Consider the following 25,191-nt stretch of genomic DNA (forward strand, 5'->3'; position numbering starts at 1 on the left):
CTGCTACCTGCCGCATGAGAGGATCTACGTAGTCCGAGACAACGAGCAGCATCAGGTGCGTCACACACCCTAGCCACTCATGTTTTTATCCAGTCTGATTCACGCTTAGCTCTAAACCTCCGCTAACGCCTTGGACCAGAGCTAATGGCGCTGAAACTTTAATTGGGATCTCAGTCAGTGATCTCACCACGTGGTTGGTTCATTATATTTCCTATGGGTTGGTTATACAGCCTAGCTTAGCTAGCTACATAGGCCAACTACAAAACAATGGAGAGATTGCACTCAAGCCTGGTCTTAGCCCTAGGCCAATATCTGTTTTCACACACACACATCCTAGTACTTTGAGAATATCTCCCGTTCCAACCCTCCGTGTTGTGTTGTTTGACAAGTGAAGGTGGAACATCCTAACCCGTTTGAATGGAAGTCCGTCCAACACATCTCGCTGTCAACTCCAAGAAGAAGAGGAGGAGAGATGCGGAGGAGGAGGAGCCCACACAGAACCAAGTGATGAAGAGTGGAAAAAGAAGAAGAAGAAGAGACAGAACGAGGAGAGTCAGAGGCCGATTCCAACCAGACTGCGGAAGTGTTGAAGAGAGGAGCAAAGAAGACAAGAAACAGAAGAAGAAAAAGGAGGAGAAGATGGTGACCAAAACCACTGCCTCATCCAGGACCCTCTCCCACCTCGTCCACAGGACCCTCTCCGACCATAGCCAAAGGGGACAAAAACACCAAGAAGGCTCCAGCTGCCACAGCAGTATCTCTGTTAACGGTAAAGCCACAGCAAAGACCCAGAATGGGGAAACAGACTCATGTTCTGATTCCAGTGGCAGCAGTAGTGAGGAGGAAGCCCCAAGTAAAAAACCCCACACAGAAACGACCCCCAAATCACCCTCTCTACCTCTACACACCCCCGTCGCATCTAAAGCCACCCAAAGTCACCCTATAGTCAAACCCCCAACCCCCAATAAGAAACCACGCCCACCTCCCTCGTCATCCGATTCGGACTCAGACTCATCGGATGACGAGCTCTCTAGCAAAGCCACCACAGGCAAACCTCCGCGGTTAAAACCAAACTCCTCTATCCAGCCTGCTGCCACTCCTCCTACTACCACAGGCTCCGACGCTGGTCCTAGGGACAAAACCACCCCCTCCGAGCCCAGACCCAGCCTCCCTTCCTCAGGTCCCATGAACTCTGTATCCCCTGGCCAGAGGCTAAAGCTCCAGGGCCAGGCTCAGTCCGCAGCACAGAAGGCCCCCAGGAGGCCCGAGAGCTCAGACTCTAGTGGTGGTAGTAGTAGTGAGGAGGAGGAGATTCAGCTGGTTATCAACGGCCAGGCCTGGGGATGGGGAGGCCCCTCTAGTGGCAGCAGACCCCACCTGGAGAGGCGAGGCAGGAAGCCTAGGAGTGCAGAGAGGGGTGGGGTAGAGGGGGATAGGGGGTGGGGGTAGAGGAAGAGGGGTTGGGGTAGAGGATCGAGGCCAGGGTTGGGGGTGGTGGTGGAGGCAGGGGGTAGAGGTGGGGAGTGGGACAGGGGTCCTCGTGGTGGGGGTAGAGGGAGGGAGAGGAGAAGATAGGGAGGGCAGGGAGGAGATCATGCAGGGTTTTATTTCAACTATGAAGGTGGACAGCGACAGCAGAATAATCATCAGCAGCTACCATCGTACCAGAATGACTCCCTGATTAACAACTCTGTGGTGTTCCAGGTAAGTCAACTGACTGCTAGACGATATTCCAGGGTTGGTCAATTCAAGTAATTTAGATAGCATTTTTTTTCACATTGAAAAGCACAGAACTGGAATTGGAATTTCTGTTTACTTCTTGAATTGACTAAATTGAAATGGACTTGACCCCAACCCTGTGGCATTCTGTAACCTACTTCTGTTGCTGCTGGAATGAAGATGTGGGAGGTATGATATTTATAGGTGTGTGTGTGTTGTAGAACCCATCAGAGAGTGTCACCAGGAGGGACTACAGTGAGATGCCCCTCCTAGCTGCTCCCCCTCAGGTGGGACAGAAAATCGCCTTCAAGGTAACTCACCACTTATAGACCAGCCTTCAAGGTAACACACCACTTATAGACCAGCCTTCGGGTAACACACCCTTATAGACCAACCTTCAAGGTAACACACCACTTATAGACCAGCCTTCAAGGTAACACACCACTTATAGACCAACCTTCAAGGTAACTCACCACTTATAGACCAACCTTCCGGTAACATACACTTATAGGCCAACCTTCAAGGTAACTCACCATTATAGACCAACCTTCAAGGTAACTCACCACTTATAGACCAGCCTTCAAGGTAACACACCACTTATAGATCAACCTTCAAGGTAACTCACCACTTATAGACCAACCTTCAAGGTAACATACCACTTATAGACCAACCTTCAAGGTAACTCACCACTTATAGACCAGCCTTCAAGGTAACTCACCACTTATAGACCAGCCTTCAAGGTAACTCGCCACTTATAGACAGACCTTGGAGGTAACTCGCCACTTATAGACCGACCTTCGAGGTAACTCGCCACTTATAGACAGACCTTGGAGGTAACTCGCCACTTATAGACAGACCTTGGAGGTAACTCGCCACTTATAGACCGACCTTCGAGGTAACTCGCCACTTATAGACCGACCTTCGAGGTAACTCGCCACTTATAGACAGACCTTGGAGGTAACTCGCCACTTATAGACCGACCTTCGAGGTAACTCACCACTTATAGACCAACCTTGGAGGTAACTTGCCACTTATAGACAGACCTTGGAGGTAACTCGCCACTTATAGACCGACCTTCGAGGTAACTCGCCACTTATAGACCAACCTTGGAGGTAACTTGCCACTTATAGACCGACCTTGGAGGTAACTCGCCACTTATAGACCGACCTTGGAGGTAACTCGCCACTTATAGACAGACCTTGGAGGTAACTCGCCACTTATAGACCGACCTTCGAGGTAACTCACCACTTATAGACCAGCCTTGGAGGTAACTCACCACTCAGACAGACCTTGCTGCTGCTGGATATGGAACAGTTCTATATTCACCACACGGCTCAGTCTGATAAACTCAGTTGAAATGGAAGCAATGCATTTACCTTCACTAATTTCATGTCTTTATTTAGCCAGGGTGGTCCACTCAGTAAGACTTGCCGCCGTTTCCCAGTGGTTCAAATGGAAGCCACTGTATGTACTAGTAGAAAAAATAGCATAGTTAGGGTATAGGGTCACTCCATTCAGACGCTGGAGTTTTTCCTGCTCAGGTCATGTGGCCAAGAAAAACTCCTAGCGGTACTAATTCAGTAGACTCAATGGACGAGGTGGGAAACAGTTAAAGACGCTGGTAATGTAAGTCCCTCCATTTTCCATGCTAATAAAGCCTCCTATAATTAAAATAGAAGAACAATGAGAGATTACTGTACAGCTGTGTTGCTAAGGTGCTGCATGCCTCCATGTCACTCATTATCACTCCATTGTGTGTTTGTGTATGTTCACAGCTGCTGGAGCTGACAGAGAACTACACACCAGAGGTGTCTGAGTATAAAGTGAGTAAAAATAGCAGAAAGACTAACTCCTTTTCTCTCTTCAGTGTCTGGTATAACTAGAGGAGAAAGAGCTGTCAACACGGTTAGGTCAGTGTCTGGTATAACTAGAGGAGAAAGAGCTGTCAACACGGTTAGGAACTGTTTTCTCTCTTCAGTGTCTGATATAACTAGAGGAGAAAGAGCTGTCAACACGGTTAGGAACTGTTTTCTCTCTTCAGTGTCTGGTATAACTAGAGGAGAAGAGCTGTCAACACGGTTAGGAACTGTTTTCTCTCTTCAGTGTCTGATATAACTAGAGGAAAGAGCTGTCAACATGGTTAGGAACTGTTTTCTCTCTTCAGTGTCTGGTATAACTAGAGGAGAAAGAGCTGTCAACACGGTTAGGAACTGTTTTCTCTCTTCAGTGTCTGGTATAACTAGAGAGAAAAGAGCTGTCAACACGGTTAGGAACTGTTTTCTCTCTTCAGTGTCTGGTATAACTAGAGGAGAAAGAGCTGTCAACACGGTTAGGTCAGTGTCTGGTATAACTAGAGGAGAAAGAGCTGTCAACACGGTTAGGAACTGTTTTCTCTCTTCAGTGTCTGATATAACTAGAGGAGAAAGAGCTGTCAACACGGTTAGGAACTGTTTTCTCTGTCTTCAGTGTCTGGTATAACTAGAGGAGAAAGAGCTGTCAACACGGTTAGGAACTGTTTTCTCTGTCTTCAGTGTCTGGTATAACTAGAGGAGAAAGAGCTGTCACCACGGTTAGGAACTGTTTTCTCTCTTCAGTGTCTGGTATAACTAGAGGAGAAAGAGCTGTCAACACGGTTAGGAACTGTTTTCTCTGTCTTCAGTGTCTGGTATAACTAGAGGAGAAAGAGCTGTCAACACGGTTAGGAACTGTTTTCTCTCTCTTCAGTGTCTGGTATAACTAGAGGAGAAAGAGTTGTCAACACGGTTAGGAACTGTTTTCTCTCTCTTCAGTGTCTGGTATAACTAGAGGAGAAAGAGCTGTCAACACGGTTAGGAACTGTTTTCTCTCTTCAGTGTCTGGTATAACTAGAGGAGAAAAGAGCTGTCAACACGGTTAGGGAACTGTTTTCTCTCTTCAGTGTCTGGTATAACTAGAGGAGAAAGAGCTGTCAACATGGTTAGGAACTGTTTTCTCTCTTCAGTGTCTGGTATACCTAGAGGAGAAAGAGCTGTCAACACGGTTAGGTCAGTGTCTGGTATAACTAGAGGAGAAAGAGCTGTCAACACGGTTAGGTCAGTGTCTGGTATAACTAGAGGAGAAAGAGCTGTCAACACGGTTAGGAACTGTTTTCTCTGTCTTCAGTGTCTGGTATAACTAGAGGAGAAAGAGTTGTCAACACGGTTAGGAACTGTTTTCTCTCTTCAGTGTCTGATATAACTAGAGGGGAAAGCTGTCAACACGGTTAGGAACTGTTTTCTCTGTCTTCAGTGTCTGATATAACTAGAGGAGAAAGAGTTGTCAACACGGTTAGGAACTGTTTTCTCTGTCTTCAGTGTCTGGTATAACTAGAGGAGAAAGAGCTGTCAACACGGTTAGGAACTGTTTTCTCTCTTCAGTGTCTGGTATAACTAGAGGAGAAAGAGCTGTCAACACGGTTAGGAACTGTTTTCTCTGTCTTCAGTGTCTGGTATAACTAGAGGAGAAAGAGCTGTCAACACGGTTAGGAACTGTTTTCTCTCTCTTCAGTGTCTGGTATAACTAAAGGAGAAAGAGCTGTCAACACGGTTAGGAACTGTTTTCTCTGTCTTCAGTGTCTGGTATAACTAGAGGAGAAAGAGCTGTCAACACGGTTAGGAACTGTTTTCTCTGTCTTCAGTGTCTGGTATAACTAGGAGGAGAAAGAGCTGTCAACACGGTTAGGAACTGTTTTCTCTCTTCAGTGTCTGGTATAACTAGAGGAGAAAGAGAGCTGTCAACATGGTTAGGAACTGTTTTCTCTGTCTTCAGTGTCTGGTATAACTAGAGGAGAAAGAGCTGTCAACACGGTTAGGAACTGTTTTCTCTCTTCAGTGTCTGGTATAACTAGAGGAGAAAGAGCTGTCAACACGGTTAGGTCAGTGTCTGGTATAACTAGAGGAGAAAGAGCTGTCACCACGGTTAGGAACTGTTTTCTCTGTCTTCAGTGTCTGATATAACTAGAGGAGAAAGAGTTGTCAACACGGTTAGGAACTGTTTTCTCTCTCTTCAGTGTCTGGTATAACTAAAGGAGAAAGAGCTGTCAACACGGTTAGGAACTGTTTTTCTGTCTTCAGTGTCTGGTATAACTAGAGGAGAAAGAGCTGTCCAACACGGTTAGGAACTGTTTTCTCTCTTCAGTGTCTGGTATAACTAGAGGAGAAAGAGCTGTCAACACGGTTAGGAACTGTTTTCTCTGTCTTCAGTGTCTGGTATAACTAGAGGAGAAAGAGCTGTCAACACGGTTAGGAACTGTTTTCTCTGTCTTCAGTGTCTGGTATAACTAGAGGAGAAAGAGCTGTCAACACGGTTAGGAACTGTTTTCTCTCTTCAGTGTCTGGTATAACTAGAGGAGAAAGAGCTGTCAACACGGTTAGGAACTGTTTTCTCTCTTCAGTGTCTGGTATAACTAGAGGAGAAAGAGTTGTCAACACGGTTAGGAACTGTTTTCTCTCTGTCTTCAGTGTCTGGTATAACTAGAGGAGAAAGAGCTGTCAACACGGTTAGGAACTGTTTTCTCTGTCTTCAGTGTCTGATATAACTAGAGGAGAAAGAGTTGTCAACACGGTTAGGAACTGTTTTCTCTCTTCAGTGTCTGGTATAACTAGAGGAGAAAGAGCTGTCAACACGGTTAGGTCAGTGTCTGGTATAACTAGAGGAGAAAGAGTTGTCAACACGGTTAGGAACTGTTTTCTCTCAGTGTCTGGTATAACTAGAGGAGAAAGAGCTGTCAACACGGTTAGGAACTGTTTTCTCTCTTCAGTGTCTGATATAACTAGAGGAGAAAGAGTTGTCAACACGGTTAGGAACTGTTTTCTCTGTCTTCAGTGTCTGGTATAACTAGAGAGAAAGAGCTGTCAACATCAGTTGGGAACTGTTTTCTCTCTTCAGTGTCTGGTATAACTAGAGGAGAAAGAGCTGTCAACAGGTCAGTGTCTGGTATAACTAGAGGGAGAAAGAGCTGTCACCACGGTTAGGAACTGTTTTCTCTCTCTTCAGTGTCTGGTATAACTAGAGGAGAAAGAGCTGTCAACACGGTTAGGAACTGTTTTCTCTCTCTTCAGTGTCTGGTATAACTAGAGGAGAAAGAGTTGTCAACACGGTTAGGAACTGTTTTCTCTCTTCAGTGTCTGGTATAACTAGAGGAGAAAGAGCTGTCAACATGGTTAGGAACTGTTTTCTCTGTCTTCAGTGTCTGATATAACTAGAGGAGAAAGAGCTGTCAACACGGTTAGGAACTGTTTTCTCTCTTCAGTGTCTGGTATAACTAGAGGAGAAAGAGCTGTCAACACGTTTAGGAACTGTTTTCTCTCTTCAGTGTCTGGTATAACTAGAGGAGAAAGAGCTGTCAACACGGTTAGGAACTGTTTTCTCTCTTCAGTGTCTGGTATAACTAGAGGAGAAAGAGCTGTCAACACGGTTAGGTCAGTGTCTGGTATAACTAGAGGAGAAAGAGCTGTCACCACGGTTAGGAACTGTTTTCTCTCTTCAGTGTCTGGTATAACTAGAGGAGAAAGAGCTTGTCAACACGGTTAGGAACTGTTTTCTCTCCAGTGTCTGGTATAACTAGAGGAGAAAGAGCTGTCAACACGGTTAGGTCAGTGTCTGGTATAACTAGAGGAGAAAGAGCTGTCACCACGGTTAGGAACTGTTTTCTCTCTTCAGTGTCTGGTATAACTAGAGGAGAAAGAGCTGTCACCACGGTTAGGAACTGTTTTCTCTCTTCAGTGTCTGGTATAACTAGAGGAGAAAGAGCTGTCAACACGGTTAGGAACTGTTTTCTCTCTTCAGTGTCTGGTATAACTAGAGGAGAAAGAGCTGTCAACACGGTTAGGTCAGTGTCTGGTATAACTAGAGGAGAAAGAGCTGTCACCACGGTTAGGAACTGTTTTCTCTCTCTTCAGTGTCTGGTATAACTAGACGAGAAAGAGCTGTCAACACGGTTAGGAACTGTTTTCTCTCTTCAGTGTCTGGTATAACTAGAGGAGAAAGAGCTGTCAACACGGTTAGGAACTGTTTTCTCTCTTCAGTGTCTGGTATAACTAGAGGAGAAAGAGCTGTCAACACGGTTAGGAACTGTTTTCTCTCTTCAGTGTCTGGTATAACTAGAGGAGAAAGAGCTGTCAACACGGTTAGGTCAGTGTCTGGTATAACTAGAGGAGAAAGAGCTGTCACCACGGTTAGGAACTGTTTTCTCTCTTCAGTGTCTGGTATAACTAGAGGAGAAAGAGCTGTCAACACGTTTAGGAACTGTTTTCTCTCTTCAGTGTCTGGTATAACTAGAGGAGAAAGAGCTGTCAACACGGTTAGGAACTGTTTTCTCTCTTCAGTGTCTGGTATAACTAGAGGAGAAAGAGCTGTCAACACGGTTAGGAACTGTTTTCTCTCTTCAGTGTCTGGTATAACTAGAGGAGAAAGAGCTGTCAACACGGTTAGGAACTGTTTTCTCTCTTCAGTGTCTGGTATAACTAGAGGAGAAAGAGCTGTCAACACGGTTAGGAACTGTTTTCTCTCTTCAGTGTCTGGTATAACTAGAGGAGAAAGAGTTGTCAACACGGTTAGGAACTGTTTTCTCTCTCTTCAGTGTCTGGTATAACTAGAGGAGAAAGAGCTGTCAACACGGTTAGGAACTGTTTTCTCTCTTCAGTGTCTGGTATAACTAGAGGAGAAAAGAGCTGTCAACACGGTTAGGAACTGTTTTCTCTGTCTTCAGTGTCTGGTATAACTAGAGGAGAAAGAGCTGTCAACACGGTTAGGAACTGTTTTCTCTCTTCAGTGTCTGGTATAACTAGAGGAGAAAGAGCTGTCAACACGGTTAGGAACTGTTTTCTCTCTTCAGTGTCTGGTATAACTAGAGGAGAAAGAGCTGTCAACACGGTTAGGTCAGTGTCTGGTATAACTAGAGGAGAAAGAGCTGTCAACACGGTTAGGAACTGTTTTCTCTCTCTTCAGTGTCTGGTATAACTAGAGGAGAAATAGCTGTCAACACGGTTAGGAACTGTTTTCTCTCTCTTCAGTGTCTGGTATAACTAAAGGAGAAAGAGCTGTCAACACGGTTAGGAACTGTTTTCTCTGTCTTCAGTGTCTGGTATAACTAGAGGAGAAAGAGCTGTCAACACGGTTAGGAACTGTTATTTTCTAACAGTATGTGGACAGCGCTTTTTTCTCAAGTTATGTCCTGAACTAGGACTAAATACATGTAGTAAGAAATGTTTATGTGCTACATTAAAAAAAATATTATCTGTTTCATTTGGGTAATGTCTTTTCTCACTGTTTGTCTTTCAGGAAGGGAAGATCATTCATTTTGACCACAGCACAAAACAGATTGAGCTAGAGCTGCTCTCTGCTTATCAAGGTAAGGCCAAACAGATGGCTGCTCTCTGCTTATTAAGGTAAGGCCAAACAGATTTCTGCTCTCTGCTTATTAAGGTAAGGCCAAACAGATGGCTGCTCTCTGCTTTTCAAGGTAAGGCCAAACAGATGGCTGCTCTCTGCTTATTAAGGTAAGGCCAAACAGATGGCTGCTCTCTGCTTATCAAGGTAAGGCCAAACAGATGGCTGCTCTCTGCTTTTCAAGGTAAGGCCAAACAGATGGCTGCTCTCTGCTTATTAAGGTAAGGCCAAACAGATGGCTGCTCTCTGCTTATCAAGGTAAGGCCAAACAGATGGCTGCTCTCTGCTTATTAAGGTAAGGCCAAACAGATGGCTGCTCTCTGCTTATTAAGGTAAGGCCAAACAGATGGCTGCTCTCTGCTTATTAAGGTAAGGCCAAACAGATGGCTGTTCTCTGCTTATTAAGGTAAGGCCAAACAGATGGCTGCTCTCTGCTTATTAAGGTAAGGCCAAACAGATGGCTGCTCTCTGCTTATTAAGGTAAGGCCAAACAGATGGCTGTTCTCTGCTTTTCAAGGTAAGGCCAAACAGATGGCTGCTCTCTGCTTATTAAGGTAAGGCCAAACAGATGGCTGCTCTCTGCTTATCAAGGTAAGGCCAAACAGATGGCTGCTCTCTGCTTATTAAGGTAAGGGCCAAACAGATGGCTGCTCTCTGCTTTATTAAGGTAAGGCCAAACAGATGGCTGCTCTCTGCTTATTAAGGTAAAAGGCCAAACAGATGGCTGTTCTCTGCTTATTAAGGTAAGGCCAAACAGATGGCTGCTCTCTGCTTATTAAGGTAAGGCCAACCGCATGGTAAGATTGAAGATCCCTCACTTAACATTTTAAATGAAAGGGAAAAAATAAATAAAAGCAGTGTCTGCATCCCGATTCTCCGCTCTTCTCCAAAGTGCACTGGCACAACTTCCTGTCATTGGATTGGTGTGATGATTGTCTGGAGTGAGGTTCCATTGTTGAATCCATGACAAGTCTGCCAGTGCTCACTTTGGGAGAAAGGTGGAGAATGGTGATTCAGCTGATGTTTCCCCCAGCCATCTGAAGACACCTGACACTACCGGTCAATGCTGGACCTTACTAAGATGGACCGCCCTAACATGTCTGTCTGTCCTTCAGCTCCGGTGGAGCCGGGGAAGTTTGACCTGGTGTATCAGAACGCTGACGGATCAGAGAGTGTGGAGTACGCTGTGTCCCGTGGCTCCAGGGTAAGACATAAAATACTGTTACTGTACGTTTTATAAACATGAATAAAACCAATGGGCTCAGAGAGCGGAGTACGCTGTTGGGGTAAGATACTGTTCAATACAACGTTATTTCATAGAACCTGTCTACATGCAATAAATGCAGCAATCCTGCAGGAAAATTGAACTGCGCACGTTAATTATTTAGATTTAATTTCTACCATACTGTATTATCATATTGTATGTCAGAGCCAGGGTTATGGCGTAACCGCTGAATGTTGTTCTGGTTCCACTGACCACCCTCTCTTCACTAAGCAGGCCTCTTCTCACTCTGTACCGTCTGTGTGACACTGTTTGGATGAGCTAACCTCGCTCTATTGTCCCTGACTGCATTTTAACCCCATCACCCACACGTTGAGGGAAGCTGTTCATTGTCCAATGAATGTCCCTTACAATCGCTTAGTTGAAAGAGAAAACCGGTGGGCTACTTTAAACCCGGCATAAGGGGGGTTAAATTTTTTCCAATAAAACAGCTGTATGTGCAGAATTCCGAATGTTGTATTTTTCCAGTAACCATGGGGACGACTGTGACGTCACTCCCATAGAATTAATAGAATCCTTTTTCTGTGCTCTCTCTCTCTGTGTCTCTGTCTCTGTGTGTCTCTATGTCAATCTCTGTGTGTGTGTGTGTGTGTGTGCGTGCGCAGGTGACTGAACGTTGGGACTCGCTGCTGGAGCCCAGGCTGGTTGTGGGGAATTTGGGCTGAGGAACAAGATGGACGTTCTTGGTCGACTTGGCCCAGGAATTTCTAACACACCGGCCCATTTCCCCCTTGAGGTCACCAGTATTGGCCAAATTATAATAATTAGGCAAACAACCCCAATTTAGACTGGCCCACTGGGCTAAAGCTGGACCGGCCCAAATCTGGTATTTACCAGATCTGCCGCATGGCCAGTCTGTTTCTGTTTCGGAGGATGTACTGGGGCTTGTTCTGACACCCCCATAGACGGTTTACCCTGGACCCAGATTAAGCCTAATCACATTTTTCAATGGAAGTGTTCCATTGAGTGTGCTTATTTTAAAGTCCAGGAGTAGGCTTCATCTGGGTCCGGGAAACCAGCCCAAATGTCAATGTGTGGTTGACTCTACAGTCTCTCTGATGAAGCGCTTTATACAGCGGTAGTATTTTTACCTTACCAAACCCCTTACCCTTATTTTACCCTGCTCCTCCCCACACTGAGCGTTTCAGCATTAGGGCAGGCTTTTGTTCCAGCCCAGCACTAAAAAATCTGGTCAATTCCACTTCAAGTCTGTCAATTCAGGATATTAACTAATTCAGAATGTTTTTATGAAGATTTTTTAAATTCAATAGTTTGAGTTTGTTCATTTCCTCAACAGACAAGAGTTCAAATGGAATTGACCAGAACCATGGATTCAGCTAATCAAAGTCTGGATTAAAGCTATTGATGAGTTGGTTCACATGTCTTAGTTCTGGGTGTGATGAGCACCGTTTTAATGCCCCACTCAAACCTTCTAATGTTGTATTGCGGAAAGGAGGGTACAGGGCAGGTTGAGGAAGTACTGTCAAAGATGTTCTTTGGTCTCTTGTCATTTACTATCTCTTGATCTTAGTCTATGGTTTTATCTGTTTGTTTTTTTACACATTGTTATAACTGTGAATGTCCCTTGATTTTTTAAAAATACTTGTTTGTAAGATAATAAAGTTTGTGATATCCTATGACCGGGTATGTGTGGTTTCTTAATAAACTATGATATAGATCCAGTAGTTATTTATTAAGAATAGCATCTACACAGTAGAGGTCAGGCCAATTCATGTAATGTAAGTAGCTATTCAGGGTAACCATGGAGCTGGGGCTTGTACAAGGAAAATACATACATTTTCCAATATGTGTGTCATATTTAGAGCCGTTTTTTAGTTTTAAATATCACCATTTATTTCACATTGATTTACAGTAATGATTAACTTCCACGTTTCTATTCAATAGTCGTATGTTTGGAAAACAATTAAGGTAGGAGGTAGATGGTATCCCAATAACATCAAATTGTATCTTTCACATTGATTTACAGTATTTATAAATTTCCAAGGGGATATTTATTTACAAGTTTCTATTCGATAGTCATGTAGTTGGAAAACAATGAAGGAGCTAGATGGTATCACAATAACATCAAATTGTTTACGTAAATCGATTTTTTTTTTCATGATAGTGAATCGTAGCCAATTATCGTCCCTACCCACCGCTCGTCGATCAGTGGTCCTTCCCATTCGGTAACGGGATGCGCCAACCGAGCCAGTCCGCAACGGCACCAGCGGAGAGCAGCAACCGGAATGATGGCGACTACAGAACGAATTCAAACGAAGTCCGTTCAATAACGACATTATCTGACAAACCGAACTCGAAGATGGAAGGAAACGTCTTCCCAGATCAAGAACAGCTTCTAGGGTTTCTGAAAAAGCTCAAGGAGGTATTCGACGTGTGTGATGAGGATGCTGATGGTTACATTCGGGTCGAACATTTCGTGGATCTGGGGCTCCAGTTCGGGCAGGGAGACCGAGATGAGGTAAGTCTCTGTCGGTTGGCGACATCCACGGATGATGATGACGAATGAGAATTCGGAGGAGATTTGATCGAATGAAGCTCCCATTTGTGCAAACGTTTGAAATATGATGATCATCACAACATTACTAGGCCGGATGTGTGTGCGTTAGTTTATTGGAAATGTAAAAATCGCCAACATTGATAAGACAGTGAGACAAACAGGTTGCCAGCCAGAACCGAATGTGATCACGAGGTGACCGTTGGATATATTTTCTGATGGATCATTCGATTTGGTGTAATATCAAACCTGTCTGATATGATTATTCAGTTGCCATGGTTTTATAATGGTTTAAATAAGACGATACATTTTCTCACTGACGTCAACACATCTGTACACGCGCCAACCACAGGTAGGCATAGGCATATTCATGCAGGATATTCAGACATCGATAGGTCTATCATAATGGGTATGGTGATTCAGATAGACCTAATGGATGCATATATACAGTACCAGTCAAAAGTTTGGACACACCTACTCATTCAAGATTATTATTATTTTTTTTTAAAACTATTTTCTACATTGTAGAATAATAGTGAAGACATCAAACCTATGAAATTACACATGGAATCATGTAGTAACCAAAAAAGTGTTAAACAAATAAAATATATTTTATATTCTTCAAAGTAGCCACCCTTTGCCTTGATGACAGCTTTGCACACTCGTGGCATTCTCTCAACCAGCTTCACCTGGAATGCTTTTCCAACAGTCTTGAAGGAGTTCCCACATATGCTGAGCACTTGTTGGCTGCTTTTCCTTCACTCTGCGGTCCGACCATTTCAATTGGGTTGAGGTCGGGTGATTGTGGAGGCCAGGTCATCTGATGCAGCACTCCATCACTCTCCTCCTTGTCAAATAGCCCTTACACAGCCTGGAGGTGTGTTGGGTCATTGTCCTGTTGAAAAACAAATGATAGTCCCACTAAGCGCAAACCAGATCGGATGCCGTATCGCTGCAGAATGCTGTGGTAGCCATGCTGGTTAAGTGTGCCTTGAATTCGAAATAAATCACTGACAGTGTCACAAGCAAAGCATCCCCACACCATCACACCTCCTCCTCCATGTTTCATGGTGGGAACTACACATGCGGAGATCATCCTTTCACCTACTCTGCGTCTCACAAAGACACGGCGGTTGGAACCAAAAATCTCAAATGTGGACTCATCAGACCAAAGGACAGATTTCCACCGGTCTAATGTCCATTGCTCGTGTTTCTTGGCCCAAGCAAGTCTCTTCTTCTTATTTGTGTCCTTTAGTGGTGGTTTCTTTGCAGCAATTCGACCATGAAGGCCTGATTCACGCAGTCTCCTCTGAACAGTTGATGTTGAGATGCGTCTGTTACTTGAACTCTGTGAAGCATTTATTTAGGCTGCAATTTCTGAGGCTGGTAACTCTAATGCACTTATCCTCTGCAGCAGAGATAACTCTGGGTCTTCCATTCCTGTGGCGGTCCTCATGAAAGCCAGTTTCATCATAGCGCTTGATGGTTTTTGCGACTGCACTTGAAGAAACTTTCAGAGTTCTTGACATTTTCCAGATTGACTGACCTTCATGTCTTAAAGTAATGATGGACTGTCGTTTCTCTTTGCTTATTTGAGCTGTTCTTGCCATAATATGGACTTGGTCTTTTACCAAATAGGGCTATCTTCTGTATACCACCCCAACCTTGTCACAACACAACTGATTGGCACAAACGCATTAAGAAGGAAAATAAATTCTACAAATGAAGTTTTAAGAAGGCACACCTGTTAATTGAAATGAATTCCAGGTGACTACCTCATGAAGCTGGTTGAGAGAATGTCAAGAGTGTGCAAAGCTGTCATCAAGGCAAAGGGTGGCTACTTTGAAGAATCTCAAATCTCAAATATATTTTGTTTTGTTTAACACTTTTTTGGTTACTACATGATTCCATATGTATTATTTCATAGTTTTGATGTCTTCACTATTATTCTACAATGTAGAAAATAGTAAAAATAAAGAAAAACCCTTGAATGAGTAGGTGTGTCCAAACTTTTGACTGGGATATATTACTATTTTACCTGAGCTCGTGTGTCTGTATGTGGCCAGGTTGACATTATGCTTCTTTATCAATGCACTCTGAATTCATTTCACATGAATCATTAACATTTCTCTATAATTAATTGAAAAGAAAACAGTTAATATAGATTTGTATAACTATTGGTGTGTGCTGTTTCAGTTGTCACTGTACAGTTTTGCCAATACACCTTTATAAAATTGTGAAGCTTACATACAACCAACCAACATCAATACAAAAATATTGAAATGCCATATTTTAGTGTCATGCGGAAGCTAATTTAACCCTGTTTCAATATCCTTGTAACAGACAGACAGGAAGACAGGCAGACAGACAGACAGGCAGAGCAGGAAGACAGGCAGGGCAGGCAGACAGGCAGGCAGACAGACAGGCAGACAGGGAGGCAGACAGACAGGCAGGAGACAGGCATACAGACAGACATGCAGAGCAGGAAGACAGGAAGACAGACAGGAAGACAGACAGACAGACAGACAGAGAGACAGACAGACAGACAGGCAGAGCAGGAAGACAGGCAGAGCAGGCAGGCAGGCAGGCAGGCAGAGCAGGAAGACAGGCAGACAGACAGACAGGCAGGAGACAGGCATACAGACAGACATGCAGAGCAGGAAGACAGGAAGACAGACAGGAAGACAGACAGACAGACAGACAGGCAGAGCAGGAAGACAGACAGGCAGACAGACAGGAAGACAGACAGACAGGCAGAGCAGGAAGAAAGACAGACAGATAGATAGGCACACTGACAGACAGGCAGGGTAGGAAGACAGGCAGGCAGACAGACAGACAGACAGGCAGGGTAGGAAGACAGGCAGGCAGACAGACAGACAGGCAGGGTAGGAAGACAGACAGCTGAGGTGCAGCCTAGTAAACTACCTGTCTGTCTGTCTGTCTGTCTGTCTGTCTGTCTGTCTGTCTGTCTCAGCAGGATATCACTAAATCACGGTTCCCTGCTCTTCAGATAAATGCTCTGTGTATCTTTCCTCCTTGAGACAAGATATCTATCTATCTATCTATCTATCTATCTATCTATCTATCTATCTATCTATCTATCTATCTATCTATCTATCTATCTATCTATCTATCTATCTATCTATCTATCTATCTATCTATCTGAGGGTGAGTGGGCAAGACAAAATATTTAAGTGCCTTTGAACCGGGTATGGTAGTAGATGCCAGGTGCACCGATTTGTGTCAAGAACTGCCTGGTGCGAGGAGCAGGAACAGGCCAGGCCGTACTGGGAACACGCACCACTGGCTTGGTGCGGGGAGCAGGTGCAGGGCGTACCGGACTGGGAACCGGCGCTGGAGGTCTATGACTGTCTCCATCCTTTACACTCCGCGCCCCGTCCTCCTCCAGTGAGGACTCCTCCTTGAGCCCCCACGAGTGCAGTGGTCTGTCGCTCCCCGACCACCCTTTTAGCCCCCCCAAAAAATGTTATTGGGGCTGTCTCTCCTTCTCCACCCTGATCCCTTTCAGGGCCTCCATCTGCCTTGCCAGATCCTCTCTTATCTCCCGCCAAGTCCATACTCTCTGCTCCTCCACCTGTGTCCAGGGTGTCTGCTGCTCCTGGGCACGCTGCTTGGTCATCGTTTGGTGGGTTCTTCTTTCATGTTCGTTTAAAGAAGGGTCGGACCAAGGCGCAGCGTGATATGCGTACATGTTTATTTAACGATAAACACTCGACAAAACAACAAAGGAAACGAAACGTGAAGTCCAAAGGTACAACACAACAAACCTTACACGGAACAAGAACCCACAACTAGACAGTGCCAAAAGGCTGTCCTCCTAATCAGAGACAACGAACGACAGCTGCCTCTGATTGGGAACCACACCGGCCAACATAGAAATACAAATCTAGAATATTCACACCCTGACCAAACTAGCTAGAGTTCTGTAGGCCAGGGCGTGACACTCAGGCACACCAACGCTAACGGAGCTCATCAGAATAATACCCAGCATGCTTTGCAAATTGTTAATTTTTTACGTATACACCAAGTGTACAAAACATTAGGAACATCTTCCTAATATTGAGTCGCACCCCCTTCAGAACAGCCTCAATTCATCGGGGCATGGACTCTACAAGGTGTTGAAAGCGTTCCACAGGGTTGCTGGCCCATGTTGACTCTAATGTTGTGTGTCAAGTTTGGCTGGAAGTCCTTTGGGTGGTGGACACACGGGAAACTGTTGAGAGTGAAAACCCCAGCAGCGTTGCAGTTCCTGACACAGTCAAACCGGTGCGCCTGGCACCTACTACCATACCCTTTTCAAAGGCATTTACATTTTTATTTTTTACCCATTTTTCTGTCCCATCGCTGCATTTCCCCTACGGACTTGGTAGAGGCGAAGGTTGAGAGACCATGCGTCCTCCGACACACGACCCTGCCAAGCCGCACTGCTTCTTGACACACTGCTCGCTTAACCCGGAAGCCAGCCGCACCAATGTGTCGGAGGAAACACCGTCCAACTGGTGACCGGGGTCAGCCTGCAGGCGCCCAGCCCGCCACAAGGAGTCGCTAGAGCGTGATGAGACAAGGAAATCCCGGCCAGCCAAACCCTCCCCTAACCCGGACGGCGCTGTGCGCCGCCTCATGGGTCTACCGGTCATGGCCGGCTGTGACACAGCCTGGGATCGAACCCGGGGCTGTCGTGCCTTAGACCGCTGCGCCACTTGGGAGGCCCTGGCACTTAAAACGTTTGTCTTGCCCATTCACCCTCTGAATGGCACACATACACAATCCATGTCTCAATTGTCTCAAGGCTTAAAAATCCTTCTTTAACCTGTCTCCTCCCCTTCATCTACACTGATTGAAGTGGATTTAACAAGTGACATCAATAAGGGATCATAGCTTTCACCTGGATTCACCTTGTGAGTCTATGTCATGGAAACATTGTTCATAATGTTTTGTAAACTCAGTGTACATTTATATTTAGTTAATTTAGCTGATACTCGTATCACGTGCCATCAGACTTCTGATACCAATGCAGGGTGAAAGGGGCCACAAAATGGTGAACCACTATTAAAAATGGTATAGAAAACTATTTTGTATTTAGAAAATACTAATTACAGCTCTCTAAAGTATATTGTTATTGTGATGAGGTGGTGTTGAAGGAGTCAGGCGCAGGAGGGTAAATCACAGAAACAGGCTTTAATCCGAAAATACAGGTTTACGCAGAAATGCGTCAAACACTCTCCAGGGCACAAAACAGGCGCACTGGAAAATACAAGGCACACGGGAAAAATTCTCCCGTCGATACCAAATACAAGAGCTCCACCGAGCTACTAACCTCCACAACAAACAATCACCCATAAGGACAAGGGGGCAGAGGGAACACTTATATATGGACTAATTAGGGGATTAGAACCAGGTGTGTGTGATTGATTGGGCGGCAGGTAGCTTAGTGGTTAAGAGTGTAGTGCCAGTAACCGAAAGGTCGCTGGTTCTAATCCCCGAGCCGACTAGGTGAAAAATCTGTCGATGTGCCCTTGAGCAAGGCACTTAACCCTACTTGCTCCTGTAAGACGCTCTGGATAAGAGCATCTGCTAAATGACTAAAATGTAAAATGTAATTGACAAGACAATTGATATGATGATCGGGGCGGCAGTGGTTAGTACTCCGATGATGATGAACGCCGAAGCCTGCCCGAGGAGGGGAGGCAGCCTCGGCGGAAGTCGTGACAGTTATTAAATACATTGGAGTGTAGTTCAGCCCAGTGTAATGCAAATTACAAAATACTCAGCAGTAATTGAAAAACAGAAATACTGCCCATCGTCATGGTTACAGCTATTGGTCTGGTTACGGCTATTCGTCTGGTTACACCTCTTTGTCTGGTTACACCTCTTTGTCTGGTTACACCTCTTTGTCTGGTTACACCTCTTTGTCTGGTTACACCTCTTCGTCTGGTTACACCTCTTCGTCTGGTTACACCTCTTCGTCTGGTTACACCTCTTCGTCTGGTTACACCTCTTCGTCTGGTTACACCTCTTCGTCTGGTTACACCTCTTCGTCTGGTTACACCTCTTCGTCTGGTTACACCTCTTCGTCTGGTTACACCTCTTCGTCTGGTTACACCTCTTCGTCTGGTTACACCTCTTTGTCTGGTTACACCTCTTCGTCTGGTTACACCTCTTCGTCTGGTTACACCGATGAACGTGTGATGTTGCCACTACTGTGTGTGTGTGATTCGGTGTGTGTGTGTGTGTGTGATTCGGTGTGTGTGTGTGTGATTCGGTGTGTGTGTGTGTGATTCGGTGTGTGTGTGTGATTCGGTGTGTGTGTGTGTGATTCGGGTGTGTGTGTGATTCGGTGTGTGTGTGTGATTCGGTGTGTGTGTGTGATTCGGTGTGTGTGTGTGTGTGATTCGGTGTGTGTGTGTGATTCGGTGTGTGTGTGTGTGATTCGTTGTGTGTGTGATTCGTGGTGTGTGTGTGATTCGGGTGTGTGTGATTCGTGTGTGTGTGTGTGTGATTCGTGTGTGTGTGATTCGTGTGTGTGTGTGTGATTCGTGTGTGTGTGTGATTCGGTGTGTGTGATTCGGTGTGTGTGTGTGTGTGTGTGTGATTCGGTGTGTGTGTGTGTGTGTGTGATTCGGTGTGTGTGTGTGTGATTCGGTGTGTGTGTGTGTGATTCGGTGTGTGTGTGTGTGTGTGTGATTCGGTACGTGTGTGTGTGTGTGAGTGTGTAGAGTCTTATGAGGATCAATACTGTCTAATTGCATAGAACATCTGAGTTTACTCTGGTTTCATCAGCGCTAAGGGCTGTGTGTGCATGTGACGTGTCTGTCTGTGTGTGCGTGTGTGTATGTGTGTAAGTACATGTGACGTGTCTGTGTGTGCGTGTGTGTATGTGTGTAAGTACATGTGACGTGTCTGTGTGTGTGTGTGTGTGTGTGTGTGTGTGTGTGTGTGTGTGTGTGTGTAAGTACGTGTGTGTGTGTCTGAGGAGTGTGTGATTAATGCATGAGGCAGTACAGTACTAAGCCTCAGTACAGCAAGTTGACATCTCTATTTAGGCTCCCTGATAAGGAGGATGCATAGCTCACTGTGTGTGTGTGTGTGTGTGTGTGTGTGTGTGGTGTGTGTGTGTGTGTGTGTGAGAGAGTGTGCATGTGTGTGAGTGGGTGCCTTTGTGTGTGTGTGTGAGTGTATTTTAGAGAGAGAGAGAGAGACAATACAGAATGTGAACTATACTGATCCTACTATAGTGTTTCATACAGCTACTCTGCAGCAGTAGTGTCAGTCAAGTCGTGTTAGGAGCTGTACAGACCATGTGTACCAGATAAGAGACTGTGGCTGCCTCCCAGATGGCACTCTAGTCCCAGAACCTGTCATTGTTTGACAAAGGTCCTAAAGAAACTGTGGCGTCCATGTTGGCTTTCCTCTGCCCTCAGGGAGCCCTGCTGGGGAAATCAAAATGTCACCATCAAGCAGCAGCAGATCTGCACCGTAAACCACAATGGGTGAGGGTAGTGAGGAAGGGTGAGGGGGAGGAGGAGGGGGTGAGGGTGGAGGAGGGTGAGGGAGGCGTGAAGAGGGGTGGGAGGGGGATTAGGAGGGGTGAGGAGGGGGTGAATGTTGTTAGGAGGGGTGAGGAGGGGTGAGGAGGCGTGAAGAGGGTGAGGGGGGCTTAGGAGGGTGAGGGGGATTAGGAGGGGTGAGGAGGGGTGAATGTTGTTAGGAGGGGTGAGGGGGGTGAAGGGAATGAGGATGGGTGAGGAGGGGTGAGGGGCTGAGGAGGGGGTTGGGCAGAGGGTGGAGGAGGGATGGGAAAAGACTAGTAAATAAGAATAGTCTGGAGAATGGACAGGTGGACAGCAGGTAGACAGTAGAATAGTCTGGAGAATGGACAGGTGGACAGCAGGTAGACAGTAGAATAGTCTGGAGAATGGACAGGTGTACAGCAGGTAGACAGTAGAATAGTCTGAGAATGGACAGGTGGACAGCTGGGTAGACAGTAGAATAGTCTGGAGAATGGACAGGTGTACAGCAGGTAGACAGTAGAATAGTCTGGAGAATGGACAGGTGGACAGCAGGTAGACAGGAGAATAGTCTGGAGAATGGACAGGTGGACAGCAGGTAGACAGTAGAATAGTCTGGAGAATGGACAGGTGTACAGCAGGTAGACAGTAGAATAGTCTGGAGAATGGACAGGTGTACAGCAGGTAGACAGTAGAATAGTCTGGAGAATGGACAGGTGGACAGCAGGTAGACAGTAGAATAGTCTGGAGAATGGACAGGTGTACAGCAGGTAGACAGTAGAATAGTCTGGAGAATGGACAGGTGTACAGCAGGTAGACAGTAGAATAGTCTGGAGAATGGACAGGTGTACAGCAGGTAGACAGTAGAATAGTCTGGAGAATGGACAGGTGGACAGCAGGTAGACAATAGAAAGCTGATCAAGGTTTGGTTCCGACCAAAGAGTCAACAGTCTCTCTGTCAGTCAGTGATAGATGAGTTGTCAGTCATTGATAGATGTGTTGTCAGTCAGTGATAATTGACTTGCCAGTCAGTGATGGATGAGTTGTCAGTCAGTGATAGATGTGTTGTCAGTCAGTGATAGATATGTTGTCAGTCATTGATAGATGTGTTGTCAGTCAGTGATAATTGACTTGCCAGTCAGTGATAGATGAGTTGTCAGTCAGTGATAGATGAGTTGTCAGTCAGTGATAGATGTGTTGTCAGTCAGTGATAGATGTGTTGTCAGTCAGTGATAGATGAGTTGTCAGTCAGTGATAGATTAGTTGTCAGTCAGTGATATATGTGTTGTCAGTCATTGATATATGTGTTGTCAGTCATTGATAGATGAGTTGTCAGTAAGTGATAGATGTGTTGTCAGTCAGTGATAGATGAGTTGTCAGTCAGTGATAGATTAGTTGTCAGTCAGTGATAGATATGTTGTCAGTCAGTGATAATTGACTTGCCAGTCAGTGATAGATGTGTTGTCAGTCATTGATAGATGAGTTGCCAGTCAGTGATAGATGAGTTGTCATTCAGTGATAGATGTGTTGTCAGTCAGTGATAGATGTGTTGTCAGTCAGTGATAGATGTGTTGTCAGTCAGTGATAGATGAGTTGTCAGTCAGTGATAGATGAGTTGTCAGTCAGTGATAGATGTGTTGTCAGTCAGTGATAGATATGTTGTCAGTCATTGATATATGTGTTGTCAGTCAGTGATAATTGACTTGCCAGTCAGTGATAGATGAGTTGTCATTCAGTGATAGATGTGTTGTCAGTCAGTGATAGATGTGTTGTCAGTCAGTGATAGATGTGTTGTCAGTCAGTGATAGATGTGTTGTCAGTCATTGATAGATGTGTTGTCAGTCAGTGATAGATGAGTTGTCAGTCAGTGATAGATGAGTTGTCAGTCAGTGATAGATGTGTTGTCAGTCAGTGATAGATGTGTTGTCAGTCAGTGATAGATGAGTTGTCAGTCAGTGATAGATGAGTTGTCAGTCAGTGATAATTGACTTGCCAGTCAGTGATAGATGTGTTGTCAGTCATTGATAGATGAGTTGTCAGTCAGTGATAATTGACTTGCCAGTCAGTGATAGATGTGTTGTCAGTCAGTGATAGATGTGTTGTCAGTCAGTGATAGATGAGTTGTCAGTCAGTGATAGATGTGTTGTCAGTCATTGATAGATGTGTTGTCAGTCAGTGATAGATGTGTTTTCAGTCAGTGATAGATGAGTTGTCAGTCAGTGATAGATGTGTTGTCAGTCAGTGATAGATGTGTTGTCAGTCAGTGATAGATGAGTTGTCAGACATTGATAGATGAGTTGTCAGTCAGTGATAATTGACTTGCCAGTCAGTGATAGATGAGTTGTCAGTCAGTGATATATGTGTTGTCAGTCAGTGATATATGTGTTGTCAGTCATTGATAGATGTGTTGTCAGTCAGTGATAATTGACTAAGCAGTGCATGATAGATGAGTTGTCAGTCAATGATAGATGAGTTGTCAGTCAGTGATAGATGTGTTGTCAGCATCAGTGATAGATGTGTTGTCAGTCAGTGATAGATGAGTTGTCAGTCCGGTGATAGATGAGTTGTCAGTCAGTGATATATGTGTTGTCAGTCATTGAGTAGATGTGTTGTCAGTCAGTGATAATTGACTTGCCAGCAGTGATAGATGAGTTGTCAGTCAGTGATAATTGACTTGCCAGTCAGTGATAGTGATGAGGTTGTCAGTCAGTGATAGATGAGTTGTCAGATCAGTGATAGATGTGTTGTCAGTCAGTGATACAAATGTGTTGTCAGTCAGATAGATGATTTTTCAGTCATGATAGATGTAAAGTGTCAGTCAGTGATACATGTGTTTGTCAGTCAGTGATAGATGATTTGTCAGTCAGTGATAGATGTGTTGTCGATCAGTGATAATTGACCGGTCCAGTGATAGATGAGTTGTCAGTCATTGATAGAGGAGTTGTCAGTCAGTGATAATTGACTTGCCAGTCAGTGATAGATGTGTTGTCAGTCAGTGATAGATGAGTTGTCAGTCAGTGAAAGATGAGTTGTCAGTCAGTGATAATTGACTTGCCAGTCAGTGATATATGTTGTCAGTCATTGATAGATGAGTTGTCAGTCAATGATAATTGACTTGCCAGTCAGTGATAGATGTGTTGTCAGTCATTGATAGATGTGTTGTCAGTCAGTGATAGATGAGTTGACAGTCAGTGATAGATGTGTTTTCAGTCAGTGATAGATGTGTTGTCAGTCAGTGATAGATGTGTTGTCAGTCAGTGATAGATGTGTTATCAGTCAGTGATAGGTGAGTTGTCAGTCACTGATAGATGAGATGTCAGTCAGTGATAGATGTGTTGTCAGTCAGTGATAGATGTGTTGTCAGTCAGTGATAGATGTGTTGTCAGTCAGTGATAGATGAGATGTCAGTCAGTGATAGATGTGTTTTCAGTCAGTGATAGATGTGTTGTCAGTCATTGATAGATGTGTTGTCAGTCAGTGATAGATGAGTTGACAGTCAGTGATAGATGTGTTTTCAGTCAGTGATAGATGTGTTGTCAGTCAGTGATAGATGTGTTGTCAGTCAGTGATAGGTGAGTTGTCAGTCACTGATAGATGAGATGTCAGTCAGTGATAGATGTGTTGTCAGTCAGTTGATAGATGTGGTGTCAGTACAGTGATAGATGTATTGTCAGTCGATGATAGATGAGATGTCAGTCACTGATAGATGTGAGTTGTCAGTCAGTGATAGATGTGTTGTCAGTCAGTGATAGATGAGATGTCAGTCAGTGATAGATGAGTTGTCAGTCAGTGATAGATGAGTTGTCAGTCAGTGATAGATGTGTTGTCAGTCAGTGATAGATGTGTTGTCAGTCAGTGATAGATGTGTTGTCAGTCAGTGATAGATGAGATGTCAGTCACTGATAGATGAGTTGTCAGTCAGTGATAGATGTGTTGTCAGTCAGTGATAGATGAGATGTCAGTCAGTGATAGATGAGTTGTCAGTCAGCGAATAGAGAGTTGCTCAGTTAGTGTGATAATTGTGACTTGCCAGTCAGTGATAGATGAGTTGCCAGTCAGTGACAGATGTGTTGTAATTAGTCAGTGATAGAGTGTTAGTTAGTTAAGAGATAGATGTGTTTTCAGTCAGTGATGATGAGTTGTCAGTCATAAGTGATAGAGGATGTGTTATCAGTTAGTGATAGATGTGCTTTATTAGTCAGTGATAGATGAGTTATCAGACATTTGGATAGATGAGTTGTCAGGTCAGTGATAATTGACTCACAGTCAGTGATAGATGAGTTGTCAGTCAGTGAAGTATATATGTGATTGTCAGTCAGTGATATATGTATGTCAGTCATTGATAGATGTCGTTGTAAGTCAAATTGACAATTGACTTTTTTTGTCAGTAAGTGACAGATGAATGTCAGTCAGTGATAGAGGAGTTTGTTAGTCAGCGAGTAGAAATGTGTTGTTAGTTAGTGATAGATGTGCTTTGTTAGGTCAGTGATAGATGAGTTGTTAGTCAATGTGATAGAAGTGAGTTTGTCAGTCAGCTGAGTATATGTAGCGTCATAATTGATAGATGTGTTGTCAGTCAGTGATAATTGACTTGCCAGTCAGTGATAGATGAGTTGTCAGTCAGTGATAATTGACTTGCCAGTCAGTGATAGATGAGTTGTCAGTCAGTGATAGATGAGTTGTCAGTCAGTGATAGATGTGTTGTCAGTCAGTGATACATGTGTTGTCAGTCAGTGATA

General features: G+C 44.6%; 1 protein-coding gene across 1 annotated transcript; it reads left to right on the forward strand.

Annotated features, from left to right (window-relative positions):
• The first annotated feature begins 417 nt into the window (after positions 1-417).
• Positions 418-11,133, forward strand: LOC123490463 (coilin-like). The gene is made up of 7 exons (XM_045220499.1): positions 418-1,422; positions 1,591-1,704; positions 1,941-2,030; positions 3,495-3,542; positions 9,019-9,088; positions 10,242-10,330; positions 11,014-11,133. Exons 1-7 carry the CDS (start codon positions 418-420, stop codon positions 11,071-11,073), a joined length of 1,476 nt encoding a protein of 491 aa, XP_045076434.1. The 3' UTR covers positions 11,074-11,133.
• Positions 11,134-25,191: the final 14,058 nt, after the last annotated feature.

This window comes from Coregonus clupeaformis, unplaced genomic scaffold, assembly GCF_020615455.1.
Source record: "Coregonus clupeaformis isolate EN_2021a unplaced genomic scaffold, ASM2061545v1 scaf4051, whole genome shotgun sequence".
NCBI lineage: Eukaryota > Metazoa > Chordata > Actinopteri > Salmoniformes > Salmonidae > Coregonus > Coregonus clupeaformis.

Excerpts from the sequence above, each read along its gene's own strand:
- LOC123490463 (XM_045220499.1), top strand. The coding sequence starts at position 418 with ATGGAAGTCCGTCCAACACATCTCGCTGTCAACTCCAAGAAGAAGAGG. Across the intron at positions 1,705-1,940 it reads ACAACTCTGTGGTGTTCCAG|AACCCATCAGAGAGTGTCAC; the intron begins GTAAGTCAACTG and ends TGTGTGTTGTAG. Across the intron at positions 3,543-9,018 it reads CAGAGGTGTCTGAGTATAAA|GAAGGGAAGATCATTCATTT; the intron begins GTGAGTAAAAAT and ends TTTGTCTTTCAG.